This window comes from Anser anser (assembly GCF_964211835.1).
Source record: "Anser anser genome assembly, chromosome: 1".
Classification (NCBI taxonomy): Eukaryota; Metazoa; Chordata; class Aves; order Anseriformes; family Anatidae; genus Anser; species Anser anser.
This window is the reverse complement of record NC_139720.1, coordinates 52220100-52239126: the sequence shown is the minus strand read 5'-3', so window position 1 is coordinate 52239126 and position 19027 is coordinate 52220100. Positions and strand designations below refer to the sequence as shown.

The window sequence follows — 19027 nt, the reverse complement described above, 5'->3', positions numbered from 1 at the left end:
CCCCTCCCCACTTCTTGCCCACCTCCAGCCTACTGGCTTTGGTGGTGGTGGGGGGAGGGGTTAGGGGAGTCTTGATGCTGTGCCAGCACTGCTCAGCAATAGACAAAGCATTGGTGTGATATCAGGGCAGAGCACAGCATTGTATGGGCCGCTGCAGGGAAAGTTAACTCCATGCCAGCCAGACCCAGTACATTCACTGAACAAAATTCCTGTTTGAAAGATTGTAGGATTATCAGTAACATACCGTCACAGAGTGATTTTTCGTGCTACTTTCAGAACTTCTGTTTCTGTTCTGTTGCTGTAATGTACCTGGTCTTTGAATGTTGGTTTCGTTAGCATGGTTTTCATTTTCAGTAATAGGGCGAAATTTGAAGTAGTACAGTATAGGGGAAGGTGGCAGTTGTTTGGGCCAAATACCAAGATGCTAACTCTCTGATGTTATGCATCTTTCAGTACATGACCAAATCTGCTATTATCGATCTGAGTGTCAGGTTTATTTTAATACTCACACACCTGAGTTTCTCATCTGAATTCAGACATTCACCAAAGTGGATGATTGTAAAGTCAAGTTATGGGAGTTTGAAGAGAGGATGTTTTGTACAATAGGCTTTATACAGTATTTATTTTAGTTGATTTATTGTACAGAAACAACAAACTGTGATGGAAGATGAGTTACAGAAGGAAAAGAAAGCTTGGAGAGACAAAATGATGCAACATGAGGTAAGGTTGTACAATGAGATTTTGTCAAATACTGTGAAGCTACTGTCATATTTGAGAATGAATGTTATTCTGTAACAGTCAATACACCAGATACTCTTTATTAATAGTAAAACTATGCTAATACGTGTCTTATTTTAAAAGTGTTTGAAGTCTTTCCCAGTTGTTGTTTTGTCATAGGAATTGATCATGAAACTACAGTTGCAAATGGAAGAGGAGAAGAAGGCCTCTGAAGAGCAGAAAGAAAAAGAAAGAAAACGCCTGGCAGAACAAAGGAATACAGCGGCTGTGAAAATCCAGGCTAGATTCAGAACACTTTTAGTCCGTAAAAAATATGTTCCTATCTTAAAAGAATGGAAAGATAAAATACAAAAGGCAAAGAAAGCACAAGAAGAAAATGAGAGAGAAATTAAGGTAAAAGAGGAAAAAATGAAAAGGCGAATGGAAGAAAGGAGTCAAAAAAAAGAAGAGGAAAAAAGGAGGCAAGGAGAACTAGAAAGAGAGAAATATTTGGAACAAGTAAGGAGGCGTGAGGAATATGAGAAAAAGAAAGCAAGTCTGAGACTTGAAAGAGAAAAACAGCTGCAAATAAGAAGAGAAGAACAGAGAAGATCAAGAGAAAAAATAGCAAAAGCTATGATGACTGAAACTGGAGAAGACAACAAAGAAAGCATAAAAGAGGAACAGACAGAAAATAGGAAAGTAATAATAGAAGAGAAAAAGGAACTAAAAAAGCAAATAGAGGAACAAAAAGTAAAACAGACTGAATTGATGGATGAAACAAATAATTGGATGATTCCTACAGAAGGAAAATTGACACCAACAAATATACTAAGTTCTGAGAAGAAGGAAGACTCTTCTCAAGTAAATAATGAAAACATATATATGAATTCAGTAATATGTATAGAAGAAAATTACTCACAAACTAGAGAACTTAATAAAGCTTCAGGTGTGAATACTTCGAAGCATGAATCTGTTGATTTTGGAGCTACTGACGTGGTAGAAAATACAGCCAATGATACACGCAGCAGTCCATCAAATATCCAGTCAAATGCTGATAATAGAGAAGTCAAAGATAAATTTTATCAGTCTGGAACAACAAAGATATCTGTGTTTCTAGTGGAAGATGCTAATAAGGAAGTCAGGGAGAACTGGGACACAATTCAAGAAGCCACTGATCATTCCAATAAACTAATTCTGCCTGATGATATTGAAAAAAAGAGAATAAACTGGATGAACACGTGTAAATCATGGTCTAAAATATATGAGGAAAACAAAAGAAAGAAATCAAATATTAAAAAACGACCAAGGAAAACTTCAGTTAGCAAGATGCTTCCATTAAGTATACAAAAGATAATGCACAGTGGCCCTTGGAGTACTCTGCAGCAGGTAACTATACAGATTTAGAATGAAATGGGAAGCTAAACTTTCACTACATTTTGGTATTTTTAGTTTTTGTGTTGTTGTTGTTTGGTTTGTTTTTTTTTTTTTTTTTTTTACAGCAGAATGCTGTTTTGGAAGAGGAGAAAATTATTGTTGGGTAGGATATAGATCTCAGTGGGAGTTGTTCCTCTGCACGAATGCAAGATAAGGGCAATGAGAATGATGTTTGAATTCCTGTGAGCATTGTGGAGCAGACTGGTGTGTCTTCAGATGACTGATAGCATCTTAAGACTGTAAAAGGCAGGAGCTTCCAGCTCCTAACTTTAGCTAAATTAAAATGGTTTTGCCGTTGTATAAGGCTCTGTATTTCATCTCTTGCTCGTTTATCCTCTTCAGAGTTTTGTGAAGACTAGTCGCTTCCAGAAGCAAGACATTGCTGATCAGCTTACAGATGGTGTTTTGCTATAAAGAACACCTGTTGGTTCCCAGCACTGAGTATCCCTGTATGCTTGCTCTGTGCTCTCCTCTTCATATCCAGTCTGAGATGACATACCGGACTGCATACTCGTTTCTGACTGAACTATTTTCATTTGTTCTTGCGCACTCACTCTTTATTTATGATAGCATGATGAGAAGCAAGTCATATTATTAATTGTTTTTCTTAGTTTTAATCTTCCATCCATTCAAATTCAATATCATTAGTAGAACATCAGTTTTATTTGTCTTAGTGTGGATGTTAAAACCAAACATTTTTATAATATCTTTTCCTGTTTAACAGATCAGACCCATCTGTATGAAAAGGTTAACATATTTGTTGCTTGCATTTTCTAAAGTGCTAGTAAAAAGTAGTTTTTCTCTCTCTTTTTAAAGACATGTGACATTGTATAATGATATGTTCCATACAGCAACAATTAATCTTATTTATCATCAAATACATGTAGGTCACAGAACTAACGCTTGAAGATTTGCCAGCTTGTAGCCTCTCAACATTGTCTGAGTGTTCAAATCTTCAAGTTTTGACTCTGAGACGCTGTGGGCTAGTTGCACTGGATGGGCTAAGTAGCTGCAAAGATCTGAAGTATATCAACGTGGAGGTATCAGTCATATTTGATTCTTTATCATAACTGGAGTGAAAACTGTTGATTTTGCTGCTCAGGTGGTTATGCAATTGCATCCAAACGAATATAGAATCATAGAAACATACAATCATCTACATTGTAAAAGACCTTCAGAATCACCAAGTCCAAGCATCAGCCTGACCATTTCTACCTGGAAAAGGTCAAAGTCTGTGGTTTGCTGCTGCTGCTGCAGCATGTAGCCTTTAGTGCTTTAAAAGCGTAGGAATATCAACAATGTACTCCCAAAAATGAACAGTTACAGCGGCAGATTTGGGTTGTATATAGCAGTATGCATTACTAAAACAACATACCACAGAAGAGTCAAAGTATACTAAGAAAAGTGCATGATAGTATCAGTCTAGAATTAGTATGGCTTGGTGATATATCTTCATTATCTCAGTCTGTCTGATTAATGAATGGGTAGGTGCTGTTCACCATAGCACAGTTTAGGGAGGAGTACGTAGGAGAGAGTCCTTTGCAATACACACCATGGATATTAGTGAAAATCACATACATGCTCAAGGAATGAAATGACATACTACTAAAGGCATAATCTCTGGGTACTTTTTACTGTACATTGTCTAACAAGGCATTGTAAATTTAACTCTTAATGACTAAAGAAAACACTTTGCTATATGACATATCTTGGCTCTGGAACTTTATGATTTATATGAAACAACTCTTTTTACATTTTTTTCTTGTCTTTTAACAACACCAATTCATAAGAAAGTTAATTATTATTAATGTACTTATTTGTTATTTATAATAGTCTTGAATGTCTCTACTTGCCCAGCAACTGCTGTTCTTTCCACTGTGTTTTTGTTTATTTATCTATTTATTTAAATAATATAATTCTGAGAAGAGAGCTGATAATAAATGTACTTAAAAGGAGTGTTGTCTGTCGAGTGATTAGAGCTGGGCAACAGGGTAGGTTGAAATACTTGTGTCCTTTTCCCAATTTGCTTATCTATTCAGAATGTAAATTTTGAGATCTCTTAATTTGGGGTACCTCAAAACATAAAAGAAAAATACTAATATGAGAACATAATACGCATGTCTAAACTTCCAGTCTTTCTAAGATTGGTATTTATAAGCAAAAAAAATCTAGATAAAATATTGCCTCTTCCAAAACTGTTTGTTTGTTTGTTTTTAATGTTATACTTTAAATAATAAACAGAATTACCTCACTGGGCATTTTCAGAGCCAGAATGCAGTGCAAAATATATCTTTGTTCAATCCCAGTAGAACAGAAAAGAAACACATTATTGTTTTAATGGAAAAATAGAAATGTTCTTACTCCTAGCTAAAAGTTTGGGATAAAAATAAGCACTGGTGGTAATCTACCATATTTTTACACTTAATTCTGTTGCTTCACTTCAGATGCTATTAATATTCTTATTTTCCTTTGTTTCAGGAAAACAGCATTGAGATGATTGACTGTGAAAATCTAGAAAATCTCTGTATTCTGATTCTGAATAAGAACCGTATTTCATCAGTTTGTGGCTTAGATGGCTGCATAAATCTCCAAAATCTTGAACTTTCCTACAATAGAATCACTCGAATTGGTAAGAAAATTAATGAAAAATTATTCCATTATTATTGTATATTATATGTATATTATTATGTATATGTATATTATATATTATTTCATTATTATATAGCAGAATATTTGTGCTGTTTATATTCAGGATTGTGCTTCCTTTGGATTCAGGGCCAGCCAGCTGCTAAGCCCAAGGAGAATGAGGAAATGGATTAGAAAACTCCTGCATTTTAAATCACACTCAAATTCACATTTACTTGTAGTATGGCTTAGCTACTACCATGTATTCCACCCCCCAGATCCAATAAGTATGGTCAAAAAAATTTTGAAAAAATATGAGAAATAAATGGTCAAAAGCTGAGAAAAGAATGAGTTTAGCATACAGTCATGCAAATCATATAGGCATAGCAAGTATGCCAACACTTGCTATATTTACAGATGCAATTAGTTATATTTTTTAGGTTCAACAGATGGCAGGCAACAGGTGTACCATTTATCTGCAGTCAACCAGGTAGAATTCACATAACTGCAGACACCTCAACAGATGCATCAGTACATAAAAACTTTGGAGTAGGAGTTACCTGTTGGTCATACAGGAATTTTTCATGTAGTGAACAGCTATTTACCTCTCTGCCTGTTTTATTCCCTCTCTGCCTGTGAAGTGCCTATAGGGTAGATATTGTAGGTCAGCTTCTGGCAAGCCAAAAATACTGTATGGTGAGCCTTGTGTTATGTAGATTCTGTATAAATGTAATGAGGATCCAGAGCCTTTTCAACTGACAAAAGGTGAGGAAATAGCAGTGCAGTGAGAATAACTGAGATCCTTGCTGTACCTCAATGGAGAAGCTAGTTTTGTTGTTGTTGCTTGAGAATCATATACAGAGGGAAGACCATTAGGAGTCCCTCAAAAGCAACATTAACAGTTGGGAAAAGCTAGTAGTAAATTACCAGATCATTACTGGAAAGGGAGCTCTCAAGAAAGAAAGGAGCAAATTTTCTCCAGGGAGATAGTGCAGCAAATAGAAAGGAACTAGATTTAGCAGCCTCCCTATGGCTGTAGGGACTTGGGTTTTAGTACATGATATACTGTGGAATTTGTAAAAGCCAACAAAATACAGATCACTATATCACTTGAGGATTATAATCTTAACAGAAGTAAATCTTCAGAGATTCATTAATTGAAATAAAATTGTATTTTCTTATGATGAAGAAAAAATTGCATGTGATGAAACAATTCTGTATGAATTGCAAAATGTTTAGGGAAGACTAAAAAGGTGAATTTCTAGTTGTATTTTTGGTTTGTGCTGAGTTTGAAGATATTATTTGGAAAGAAGTCTGAGCTGGAAGTGGAAAGGAGATAAAGAGACTGTAATTTTTGATTTCTTTTGTCCTGATTTAGACTGTTAATTCTCTTTAAAGTATGTGTAGTAGAGAGCTACCTGGACAGTAGGAAAACAACATAAAACAGTTTTTAAGCTGATGAGTGAAACACATTCACATGAAATAGTTTTATAAAGTGTTTTCCATTGTGTTAAAAACCCACAAAAATTGAAACAGTGTGAAGATGAATACTGCAATTCTGTGATAGATGGCAATGGTATAGGAAAGAGAAATAGGAAATTTGGGGGAAGAAAAAGCCAACCTGTACAAACAGTCTGGAAATTTAGCAGGTTTAATATTGATATTTTGAATATTTTTTGCTAATCTGTGAAAATTTGAAACGTTAATGTTTATGAAGAATTTATATTACCTGTGAATAAGGGTGCTGGAATATCAATGCTTGCTACAAAAGCATATCAATATCCCAAAGGGGAGAGATGAAACAAAGTGAATATAAATACTGGCTTTGTATGCTTGTGGCCAATAATGCTGGGTAAGATTCTTTCACGTGTACCATGCTTGATAGAAATGTTGGCAAGATTACTGTAAGAATTATTAGTAGTAATAATTATTAGTAATTAGTAGTATTGGTGGATGAATTTAGGACTGTGGCATCTGTGTGGAATGTAGTATCCTTTCTAGGGAAATCCTGTAAAAATACTTTTGTACTTCCCGTTTTGTGCAATGTGGTGCTATGTGAACTAAGTTTCTAATGAATTTGAGTGGCTAAATAAATGTTCACAAAAATCAGCTTGGAATCTGCCTTTCACAGTTGCAACAGTGTGCAGTGTTTTCTGTTCATTCAGCTTTCACAAAGGGCTTGTTTTGTTTTCTTGTTTGTTTTTTGTGTGTGTGTGTGATTTTGTTTTCCCTAAAAAAAAAAAAAGACATTTATATTCGTAATACTTGTGATTTATTAACTTATCGTTGGAAACATCAGGCACATTCTGATTTCATTTTTTTCTTTTTTCTTTTTTTTTGTCCTCATTTAAAATACAGTAGAGGGAAAAATGAGAGTTGCCAGAAAACCCTTAACATAACAGTAAAAGTATGAGAAATATGTCTGTTATGCTTTTCCACTTAAGGTTGCATGCTCACAAACTAAGTCATTGTGTCAGCAATATACTTAATTTCAGTGCATTTGTATTTGGAAGATGGATGCTTTATGTAAAAATTTTCTTACACAAAAACTAGCATTTTGACTTTAATTATAGAATACACTTTCTTAGGATGTCTGTTATAGTATGTTGGCTAAAATCCTGGTAGTGCTAAGAATAGCAGTGAGTAACTATGGATACTCTTAAATGCTACATTGGAATTATTATTTTTAAGAAAGCACATCTTTGTCGCACCTAGAAGTTACTTCAGAACTGCATTGATAGCTAATAGACAGGAGCTGTGCATAGCAATTTGTTAAGAGTTACCTAAAGGTTCTCTACAAATCTTTCTGAAACCATGTGCTTTTTTAACAGAACAAATTTTCCCATTTACCACTATAGGTGTTGTTGGTTGTATCACGTAAAACAGACAATACCTACTGGAAACGTGCAGAAGACTTTCATGCTTATTTTTAATTTTGCACGTGTACACAAGAAACATTAAACTACCATGTATTATATTATCCTCTCTCTTGTATTTTTTCTCTTGGAATGTATTTGATAGTTCCAGAGTAGATTGTGATCCCACTGTATATAGCCTTGGCATGTCTGTTTAGAGTTACTTCTAGTCTAATTAAACAAGACAGAAGAAGATGTAAAAAAGATGCTTAGTGCAGTATGCAGAATATGAAATTTCCAGATCCTCTATTAACTCTTTGACTCGTCTTACTCTGTGTGTAATTTGTCCTCTGTCCCACTCCATGGTAATTCAGTGCTTTTAAAGTTACCAGTACTCCTATGCTGATAACTTAATAGTGGAAATGTAAAGACTGCTCTTGTGAGGAAGTTTTGGAAGCTGTTAATACTGTCTGAAAGGAAATTGTTTTGAGACCACTAGATGGTGCTAGTTCCCTTCTTGTTTTTGTCCAGGAAAAAAAAAAAAGTGGGGGAGAAAATACAGAACAGGATCTTGCAATCAGGATAGTATGTCGTGTATGTTTGAAATTCTTTCAGAATAATTAAAGATTTGTATATTTATTTCCTGAAGCACCGTTTTGAAGTTAGAATATATAACATTTCGTTTAGATATAGGATGTTATCTCTTTAATATCCAATGCTTTTTCAGGTGAACATGTTATTTCAACTATGTGCTATGGGCAGGGATGCCACCTACTAGATCAGGTTGCTCAGGGCCTCATCCAACTTGGTCTTGAACACCTCCAGGTATGGGGCATCCACAGATTCTCTGGGCAACTTGTTCCAGTGCCTCACCACTCTGAGTAAAGAATTTCCTCAGTGGCAATGTGGTCTTTAGTTTTATAATCTAGATGTTTCTCAGAGGATAATCACAAAGACATTCAAAAGTTTGCCTAACTTGCTTATGGGAACTTGGGAAGCTTTTGGTGGCATTAAGATGAGATTAAGTATTACATAAAACAATCCTATGAAGAATACCTGAAAGAAGTGTAAAATCAGAAACTCCTTTTTTTTTTTTTTTAATGTGTTTTTTAAGGCATACCCCCTCAAAGAAGTTTTACTACAGAGATATAGGAAAAAACTGCTTTGGCCTGTAGCAAGTCAGACACATTAGTACTCCAGAAAGGCAGCTATCAAAGAACATCTAGCATATAGTAAGACCATGGAATGAGTGTGATTTTACCACTGTAAGAGAACGATTTGTGAAAAACTCTGAAATAAATATGGGCAAAAGAACGTTTTCCTTTGCATCTTTTTGTAGGGATCACACGTACTTGCTCTATAGCTGGTAAGAGTAAGTTTGTTGTGAGTGTAACGGCTGTAGAAGTGTAGGTTTATACTTGAAGGTACTTCATAAAAGTTCTTTATTCATTTCTTCATAAGAAAAAAAAAACTACTTTGTAATATAAGTCCTTAAACAGGAGGCATTTACATTAATAATGCTGGTCTGCCCTAGCTATTAATACAACTTATTCTCACCTTGCTGATAGCTTTCTAAAAACATTTTAAAAATAAATAATTAAAATTAACTTTTAAAGAAATACTGTTTCCATTTCCGGGGGTGATCTTAAGAGAGCTGTTAGTGTTTCATAGAGCTGATGGATTCAGAATAGGTTATAAAGTCCTCAAGCACAGTAAGCGCAGTTTAGAATTTAAAGAATGTTCTGTTCCAACAGAAGTTCTAAAGGGGTTCTGAACTATTATTATTGCTTAGTTAATAGGATCAGAAGTTTATCACCTGTACACACTGCTTATTTGATAGTGTCAAAATAGAGTATTTTTTAAAGTATAGGACTAATATTGTTACTATATATAATATGAATACGTTGAAACTTTAGAATTTTCTTGGTACTCGAAAACCAGACTTTTTTTTTTTTTATTATGATTTCAGAATGGCTTAACTCAGCTAAAACCTTTAATTTTCAGGTGGTTTGGAGTCACTGAAAAACCTTCAGCAATTAAATGTGGATCATAATCAATTAATTAGCACAAAAGGTCTTTGTGAAGCACCTACTCTCATACACCTAGACTGCTCTTTTAATCATCTCACACAAATTGAAGGCATTGAGAGTTGTGGACTACTTCAAATTCTGAAGTTACAAGGCAATAACCTACAGGAGGTAAAAGCTTTGAATTAAGTGGATCTTTATTGTACATACATCTTTGTTAACAGTAGTGTTATTCAGAATGTTCATCATGTGCTCTGTTTGCCTGGGGTGGTTTTTTTGTTCTGTTTTTTTGTTGTTTTGTTTTGTTCTCCTTTTAGAGAGAGACTTTTCAAAGTTAAAAATGGCTTGCAGCGGTAAAGTTTTTTTCTTGCTCCTAAGTCCTTGAAAAATTGGCCCTTCAATTATTATATTTCCCTCCTTGGTTTATGTGTTATTCTCTGTTTAAAATGTAATGAAGTACTATTGTCATTACAAATAAGTAGTAATTTAGGTTGATTTCATGAATGCTGATTCTCCAGAAGTTGAAATTTTTTGCTGCAACATGTATAATAGAAAAGTAGTTTGCTAAATGACTCCCCACTTTTTTTTTTTTAATTTATATTGACTGTTCAGATTACGTAGAGGACATTGAAAAATATTTAACGCCTAATATACATAATAAGAAAATGATACATATATCCAAAATGTGTTTTTTACTTCTATTTAGTAATGATTGATGAAAAGCATATGGTAAGCATTCCATTGTTGTTTCTCTAATTTACATTAATTTTAAATAACCTTTTCTTCTCTATTTAGCTTCCAAGGCTGGAAAATCATGTTCTGCTAAGAGAACTGTATTTGGATGATAATAGCATTTCTGCTATGAAAATGCTTTCTTTGTATTGGTTGCCTCTGTTGCAGATTGTTTCACTGTCTCAAAATAGGTAAACAAGAAATATTTTTCCTTTATGAAGTTGATACAGAGGAATTTTCTAACACTTATCTAAAAAGTATAATTCTCAGTATGCTTAAAATATCACCATCTTTTCCATACTTTGAAAGTATGTGGTTGACAAGTAATGGCATTGGCCACCTTCAGCTAAGAAAATTTGAAACAGCAATAACTACGAAAAGTAATTTTTTCTATTAGATGTTATATGAAAATAATTTTTGAGCATTGCAGCATTATTAAAACCATGGTGTTTCTTTAGCAATTGTTTTGAGAGTTTGTCTGTCAAACTTCATATTTCTCATCTAGTTTATTCAAAACAGACTTTGAAGGCTATTTTAAGTATAACTGCTAGAGCTAAATAGTACAAGTTTGAATGTTCATTAGGCTGTTTTTTATTTCATATACATGATATATTAATGCCCCCCAAACCAAATTTTAGTACTGCATATCTGCTTTCATTCTTCACTGTTACGGTTCAGTTTGAAGATACAGAATAATAAAGCGGGGTCAAGACAAGCAGTATAAAACTAGATCATGTGTTGAAGTACTACATAATCAGGTTTCTTTTCCATTTTATAAAATATTCTGTACATCTGCAGAATTAGAATGATGGTATTTTCAGGAGTCAAAATTCTGATTTTTATTTTATTTTTCCTCCTGACTCCTTCCTACACTTATATTGAGCTAACAAAAAAATTTAAAAAGGAACAATTATAGTTTACTTTGTGTTGGTAGTGAAATGAATTTTGCTTGTAAATTTATTTTTTTTTTCAATATTGTGATGTGTTTACTCTGAATGGGATTTCTCACCTAAACACATAGAATATACCATTGCACACGTTACACTCTGAATATACACTCTGAACTAATCATTCAGCACTCGAGTTAATGAAGAGGAGTTGTTTTAGCGTGTGATTCATCTACCATTTCTAGACATTTGCTTTGAGACAAATCATACCCTACAAGTGACTGTTCGTCTTCATTGACTATTGACAGAGTCTGGACAATTAGCTCACATGTAGTTGGTGTGAACAAAATTTGAACAGAAGAATCCCATCCTTGGTGACAGTAGTTCAGCAGAGTCAGCTGTATCTGTGAGCCTGTGGGAGAATAGATTTATAAGTCTGAGTCCTTTTATAAGGAATGCCCTTTGTGGAAAATTAATACTATTTAAGAAAATGCAACCTATATTTTTTATAATTTTTTATAAACAGATTCTTTTCAATCATCTCTAATGAAGAAGAATGCATATAAGTTCATACACATAAATATAACACCTAGTTATTTATATTTACAGAATCTAGTCCTTAAGTTTTAAAACTTTTTAAATTTTTTAAGTTCCTCTGGAGTTTGGATAAGCTTCGTGCCTGCGACTAGCAAGGTCATTATCTGTTAAGTGTAAAATTCCAAATCACACGTATTGATTTCATTCATGTTCTTTGCTTCGTTTTTTTTTCTTGTTTGGTTGGTTTTTGTGTGTGTGTATTTGTTTGTTTGTTTGTTTGTTTGTTTGTTTTTCCTGACCTGTTCAGCTTTTTATGGAACAGGCAGTAATGTGGCTCTATCTTCTTGTAGTTTTCTCCTTTTTTTTTTTTTTCTTCCCACATTAAGATGTGACTATGTTGTGTATAATGACATGTTTACAGTACTGCTGGAACACCCGATGTGCCCGCTAGTGAGACAGCAAACCTAAGAGCCCAGTTTCAGCCACAGCTTGAATGCAGCCTCAAGATCTAGGTTGTGCTGGGCTGGCCGTGTAGATGTACCACTTGCCCGTCCCATGATCTTAGGTTTTTTATTCTCCATTCCAATGCTTACTTTGTTTGTCCAGTGCCTTCATTGAGATGCTGAATGTCTTCTGATGGACTAGGAGAAAGCAAGTATTTATGCATGAGCAAACTGGATGTGATACAAATAACAGCAAAAAAATCCCTTTCTTTCCTTTATGTATCTCAAATCTTATCTCAAATCTTTGGGACAAACAGGACAAGATAGCCTTAAATGCACATTAAAGGCCTTCATATTCCTGGGATTTCAGTAGCCTGCTCTGTTGCACTCACTCTTACAAGCACTTACACACTTATAAGCAGCTCCATATGCATGTGCATGAGTAACTTGATGTTCTGTATAGCAACAGTGAATGTAATGGTGTAAGCTGTTGAAAGAAAAACTGTTTTTTTACTTTTATCCTATAGCTAGTGCAATTTTATGGGTTTTGGGTGGGTTTTTTTGTTTGTTTGTTTGTTTTTGTTTGTAAAGTGTACACTGAGTGCCATTTCCTTTTTACTGGTTGCAGGAAGCCCATATAGTGATAATACTGTGAATCTGTGTTTTTTCTAAAAATGTAGTACTGTAAAAAGAAAATTCTTATGCTAATTTACAATATTTTTTATTTCTGAGATGTTTTGTCTCTCTCATAAACGCCAAAATTGCTAAAGATAAAACTCCAAATTGTTTTAAACCTACGATATAGCAACAAGGAATTATGGCATGTAGTGATGAACTACATGTTCATCAAATATAAAAATGGCAGCAGTATTACCATTTATGCTTTTATTAAGTGTTTTACTGTGGTTTTCATGTGCGAGGCATATAGCAGGTCAGTGTACAATGTGAATACCCTCTTGACTTGATTACTGCAGAATTGGGACTATGAAGATCTGTGCTCTCTTTTTGGAGCAGCTGCAGAACACAAACAATAAGTTAGTTTAAAAAAGGATTTATTTTTTTTTGATATGGTAGATAAAGGTTTAGGTGTAGGAGAGAAAAATCTTTCCACTGGAACTAAAATTATTACATATTTAATATGCAGTAAGAATTCATGTGAGATTTATATTTACATGTAATCACAATTATGTAGCTTACTGGTTAATTTCTTCTTCATATAAAAGTTTTACAGTGAGACACCAAATCAATCTACTGTTCAAGTAGTCCTTACACTTTTTGTGCAACTTGAGAATAGACAAATTTATCCCTCTTAATTTCTGTTATAATATTCCAAAGTTTTTTTTATTATTATTGTTTTGTTTTGTAACCTAAGTGTGGTAGATAAGAATTTAATATTAAAAAAAAAAAATACCGTCAGCTGCAAAAATTCCTTTTCTGGGAAGCTGGTTTGACAGGATCAAATTCTTTGTGAACTTGTTGCTCTTGTTTTTGCAACTAAATACATGCCATTTTTAATAGGCTTATTATAGAAATGCTAAAAAGCAGCTAATTCTGAATTCTTGATACATATTGTTCTCACTACTTAAATATACATGGTATGTGTGTTTTTAACTTAATTTCTTATTGTCACTGCAAGCCATTCTGTTTTCAGAATTTGACAGATTTTCCAGAGCTGTCACAATACATGTGTCATTGGATGTTGAATTCAGTCAGTCATGAATAAACTATCCTGTATTTATATTGTATGTATACTGTATTTATACTGTCATCATCCCTACACACCCCTTATTGGTCTAGATTTGTTTGTCATTTTCATTAATTCTTTGCTGGTCTTGTGTTTATTTCCAAGAGTGTAGCACCGTGGACAATACTGATGAAGCATACTGCCTAACAGAGTACTCAGGAAACAAGTGACTTTTAGATTTCCTGTATTATGTTTGATTCTGACTTACAAATATGGCAAATATTGCAAATTAAAATGTTATTATTTTTTTAAAGTATGAAAGAGAAATAAACATTACTTAAAGATCTAGATTAACATAAATTTGTTTTTTAGTTGCCTTTCCCTCCTTCTTGCTCATTAACATCAGTGACAACTTTCTGGGGAAAAGCTGATGCACAGCAAGATTTGGATCATCCTGAGGAGTTAATGCTATTTGTGTTTTAAAAAGCAATCTTTATTTTCTCTGGTGCATACTTACAACTATTCTACACTCTTAAATCTTGTTTTCTGACATATAGTTTCTGTGGCTATCTGTGTCCTGTCCTGCTACAACCTTAAATGGGAGCAGAAAGAGGAAGCTATAGCTTGCTTTTTTGCAAATATCTTTTACTTTTGTGTCTTCTTTGTAATTTATATCTCTCTTATGCCCTGGGCTAATGTGACAAGGTCAAGTAGTATTAAGTTTTCAGTAATGTCCTTTGTCTTTCTGGTTTGAATTTTCTTAGGAAAAAAATTAACAAAGAATGTCAGTAAAAGGAAAGCTATAGAATGACGGGGAAACATTTTAACTCTCATAATGCCAACGGCAGGCAAGGATAGTCCAGTAGTCAAATAGAATTTCTAATTCACCGCAGTGTATAAAGACAAAAATCCCCAGAACCAACTCACTTTAAAAATAAAATAAAATAAAAAATCCATTATGACTTGTAGAAAGAAGGGCTTTGTAAAAGTAGTATGCAAGTCCCTCATACTTGTTATGACATTTATTTTCCTGATATTCCAGAATATTTTAATCTTTAATATGTGTTACGGATTTTAGTCTTTTAATCAGTGTTTGCCACTGTTATCTATAAAGATATTTGTTACAAATTTTAAAAATATTTATGTGCTATTGACTGATCATAAGAACCTAAAATGCTGATACTTCTTGTAGTGTGCACAAGAGTATTTATGATGCTTAATGGTTTTTAGAGTTAATGTTTCTTCATATTTATTTGATACTTTGGAGAACTGGCAGGGAGGTAATTGAACTAAATAGCATTAGAACAAGGACAACTTTAAAATATGGAGTGAGAAGGAAATTGAAGTATAGTGGCACATACTCAATTGGCTTTATATCTGTTTCTCTGAATTTACTATTAAAATGTTTGTTTGTTTTTAGTTGGTTTTTGTTTGTTTGTTTTCCCTCTTATATGCCAATTTCTAACAAGAATAAAGAATCCACAACCAATACTTGGTCCAGAATTTGTTAACCAGAATTAAATCCAACTTTGTCTTCCAGTTGTAATGTTTTCCAGCCTGTGCTGGAGAACAGATTTCAACAACAGAATAGCATTTTTGGCTCTGGCCAATTGTAAATTTGTGAAGTGAGTAGGTTTTGGATTTCCAATGGTTATATTTGTGACCATTTGAACTCTGATTTATAGCTTTCAAAGGTAATAAATATTACCCTCAGAAAATACTGCTTTCCATGAAAATTAACAGTTACAAAGTGAACACATGCATTGCCATCTGTGATGCCATTCTCCTGTTATGCTTAGGCCTTGTCCTTACAGGAATGAAATAAGTTACCTAAAAGTAAGTTTTTCAGCAGATATAGTTTATTTAGTATATGGTTATACATAAACGTTCTAGTTGAACACAATTTCAACATCTTGATTTTATTTTTTTCCTCCCCCATTTATATTTAACATAAATCAAAAGAAACTTTTTAATCTGAAAGGTAATATTTGGAAACAGCTGACTGAATAGTTCATTGGTAGTTACAGCAATGCAAGTTTGTAAGTAAACAAACTTTTAATAACACTGGGTAATAATGTTTTTAATAGTTATGATCAGTCCAGATCATTTGTACAGATGAATGTCGGCTGTTTCCTCACATCTACATTTCAATAGTACAAATAGAATTTTGTAGTGGCTTTAGCCCTGCTTTGCTGCTTTATTCCACAAGAAAAACTCTCAAAGGCAAGAAGTGCAGTTTTGTAGCTGTCTGTATAACTGGCACTTCTGTGACGCTGTCTTACAGAAGTACTCAGACAGAGGAAGTGCTAAAAATCTTTTACAGGACAGTGCAGCTTTGAATGGTTAAGAAATACAACTTTGGCAACAATTATGTTGGTTTTAGGGTCTAGGAAGTGGAGAGTGCTGAGTGGAGAGGAGAAACAAGCTGACAAGAAGTATGGTAAATGAAGAAAAAGGAAAGGGGAAAAGCAGATTTTATTTTTTTCTCCAAAATCAGGGCCTTCTGTTTTATTCTAGTCAAGTTGACTAAAGAAAAGCCAATTTAACTTGTAAATTTTACAAGACTTTGGATCCTCAGAACTAAATTTAAGAAAAATAGAATGAAATATTTACCAATTGAATGAAACCAGTAACACATACAAGCAAAAAGTGACCTTCTGAGAAGACTAAGAAATGCTTTGAAGTTAAAGGAGGAATTTCGGTAATTAATACTAGCACCTTGGATAGCTAAATGAGTATTTTCTCATGTAAATAAGTAAGTTGATATAACTGTAAAAGATTCTGGTGCCTGTTTATGAGCTGCTGTTTTTCTTTAGTTAAAAATAAACTTTTCTGTTTTGTTCTTAGTCTAACTGAGCTTGTGCCTTTAAATTCATTTGTATCTTTGGAAAAGCTGGACATTAAAAATAACTGCTTGTCAGGTGAGTTGTATAGAAAACATAAATCAAATGCCCATCCAAACTAGAAGTTCTTAATTAATTTATAAATTCATTTGAATTTGGATTGTTCCAAATATATTTATAAAATTCAAATATTTATGAGACATACAGAAAACATAAATATTTTTCAAATATGGATGTTATACATATTGATAATTACTGTACTGTACAGGTAATAGAATTGTTTATAATTCTTCATGGTTTTGGTACTATTAGTGATTTTAAGTAAAATAATATGGTTCTACATTCAAATTGGTATTTAATTTTGTTTTCTATTACAATACAGACCTTAAAAGTGTCATTGCATGGTTAAGTGGCTGCAGTAACCTAAGGGAGTTGTCGCTCAGTGGAAATCCTCTTCTCCAAGAAAGGAATTGCAAGTAAGAAAATAAATGGATTTGCTAAATAATAAATAAATTAATTTTAAAAAAAAGCCAGTTAGAAAATATGTTTTTGTTTTGTTTTGTCAAAATAGCCTAAATTTATAGTTCACTAAATAAATGTTCAGATCACTCTTCACCTTGTTGTATGTACTATGAAAATAGTTCTAGTACAATTTTTCCAGGCCTCTGACAATAGTGACAATGCACAATGTAGGTAGTTATATAGGTGCACTAACATTTTTTTTTTGAATGTAAATACAATTTTAATTGAAAGGATTAATAATTTTTCATGTGAAAAAAATATTAGGGCAATTTTATCCTCTTAGAGATTTATATTTGAGCTGTACTTATGTGAATGAGGGAAAAACTATCGGTTGTAAACTTCCATCTTTTCTTCTGTCTCCTTAATAACAGAAAGTCATATGTAAATATGTGGCCATAAGAATGGTTAGAGACCCAGTATGGCATGCCGTCTTGGAGAAATATACATTATTTTAAGTATGAACCATTCTAAACTAGTAATTAATTTCAAAATGATGCTGATCTTTAGTTAGTTTCTCTGTGAATAGTGACCAGAGATTCTTCCGGAACTGTGGAAAAATACGCCACCCAACTGTAAGACTAATAATGTTAGGTCCCATTTCTCTAGTAGAAATGAACATAGTGCCAGTAGCAAAGGAGTTAAGACTGTATCTTCAGTTGCAAACTGTTGTTATTCCCTTCAAACTGTTTGCCATCATCTACTTGCTTTCCTTCTCGTGTTTTCAAATACCTTTTAGGACAAGAAAATTTCTGCACCATGTTTAATGTTGTGTATTGTTTAAAGGGCTCCCTTTGTCCTTTCTTGATCCCTCTCTTCCCTTCTTAGCATACAAATGCTTAAAGAGCAGTCTGAGCACAATTAAGATTATCCAGTTACATATAGTGAGTGCTCTGAGAGAGCAAAAGAGATGGATAAAAAGGAAGATAGATAAAAATGTTGTTTTCTGTAGCTAAAGGAAGAAAAATCATTCAGTTTGATACTCATCCTATAGAGATTTGTTGATCTGAAGTGCATAGCTTCATAATAAGCTCCACCATCATACACTGGATTTTTTGCAGCATGAGCAAAAGGGAGAGAAATCTGTTCTGCTGTCTGAGCAGTTGCCTGCCATATTCTAGAACCAGTAGAGAAATGAGAAAGTCTATAGCCTATTTGATCACAAGGTAAGATAAGATGGAAGTTGACCACAGCTAGTTCTGTTCACTAAAAGGGTCCATCTCTTAGCATTAGAGGGCTTGTTGTTTGGTGGTGGTGTGTTTTTTTTGTTTTTTTTTTTCATCAGGCATCAAATGTCAGCCACAGTCATTATTTTGATTTTACTTCATGATAGGTCAACAAAGAAATGAAATTCAAATGGTAAACTTGGATCTAGTTCAAATGAGAATAGGTAGGTATTTGTTCACTGTCTGGGAGAAACTGGAGAAAATCACAAAATAGTCCAGGTTGTTGGGATAGCTACATTTGTTTGATATTAATTTGAGGGAATACATAAGTCACTACATTATACATAAATTTACATTTCTTCTACAAAGTATGTACCAGCCTAATAATATTTTTTAATTATTATTTAAAGATAAACTCTACGTAAGCAATAAATGAACATTTCCATTTATTTTGATGATGTATATAAAGGATACCCTTTTTCCTTTACTGTTTGCAGGGTCAAATTTACTCCATTCAATTGTGTGCAAGGACTTGGTTGAAAATTGAGCTGTTCC

At 33.5% G+C, this 19027-nt stretch overlaps 1 protein-coding gene across 14 annotated transcripts in view; it reads left to right on the top strand.

Annotated features, from left to right (window-relative positions):
• LRRIQ1 (leucine rich repeats and IQ motif containing 1) overlaps window positions 1–19027 on the top strand; it is a 112453-nt gene that overhangs the window by 7004 nt on the left and 86422 nt on the right. For 13 of the 14 annotated variants that reach the window (XM_083843656.1, XM_083843655.1, XM_083843654.1 and 10 more), the window contains 8 exons: window positions 646–720; window positions 898–2106; window positions 3042–3194; window positions 4633–4783; window positions 9639–9832; window positions 10457–10584; window positions 16792–16865; window positions 17170–17263. In XM_083843656.1, the coding sequence (XP_083699782.1) occupies window positions 646–720; window positions 898–2106; window positions 3042–3194; window positions 4633–4783; window positions 9639–9832; window positions 10457–10584; window positions 16792–16865; window positions 17170–17263 (2078 nt within the window). The remainder of the gene's footprint in view (window positions 1–645; window positions 721–897; window positions 2107–3041; window positions 3195–4632; window positions 4784–9638; window positions 9833–10456; window positions 10585–16791; window positions 16866–17169; window positions 17264–19027) is intronic. The other variant, XM_083843652.1, reaches the window with a different exon arrangement.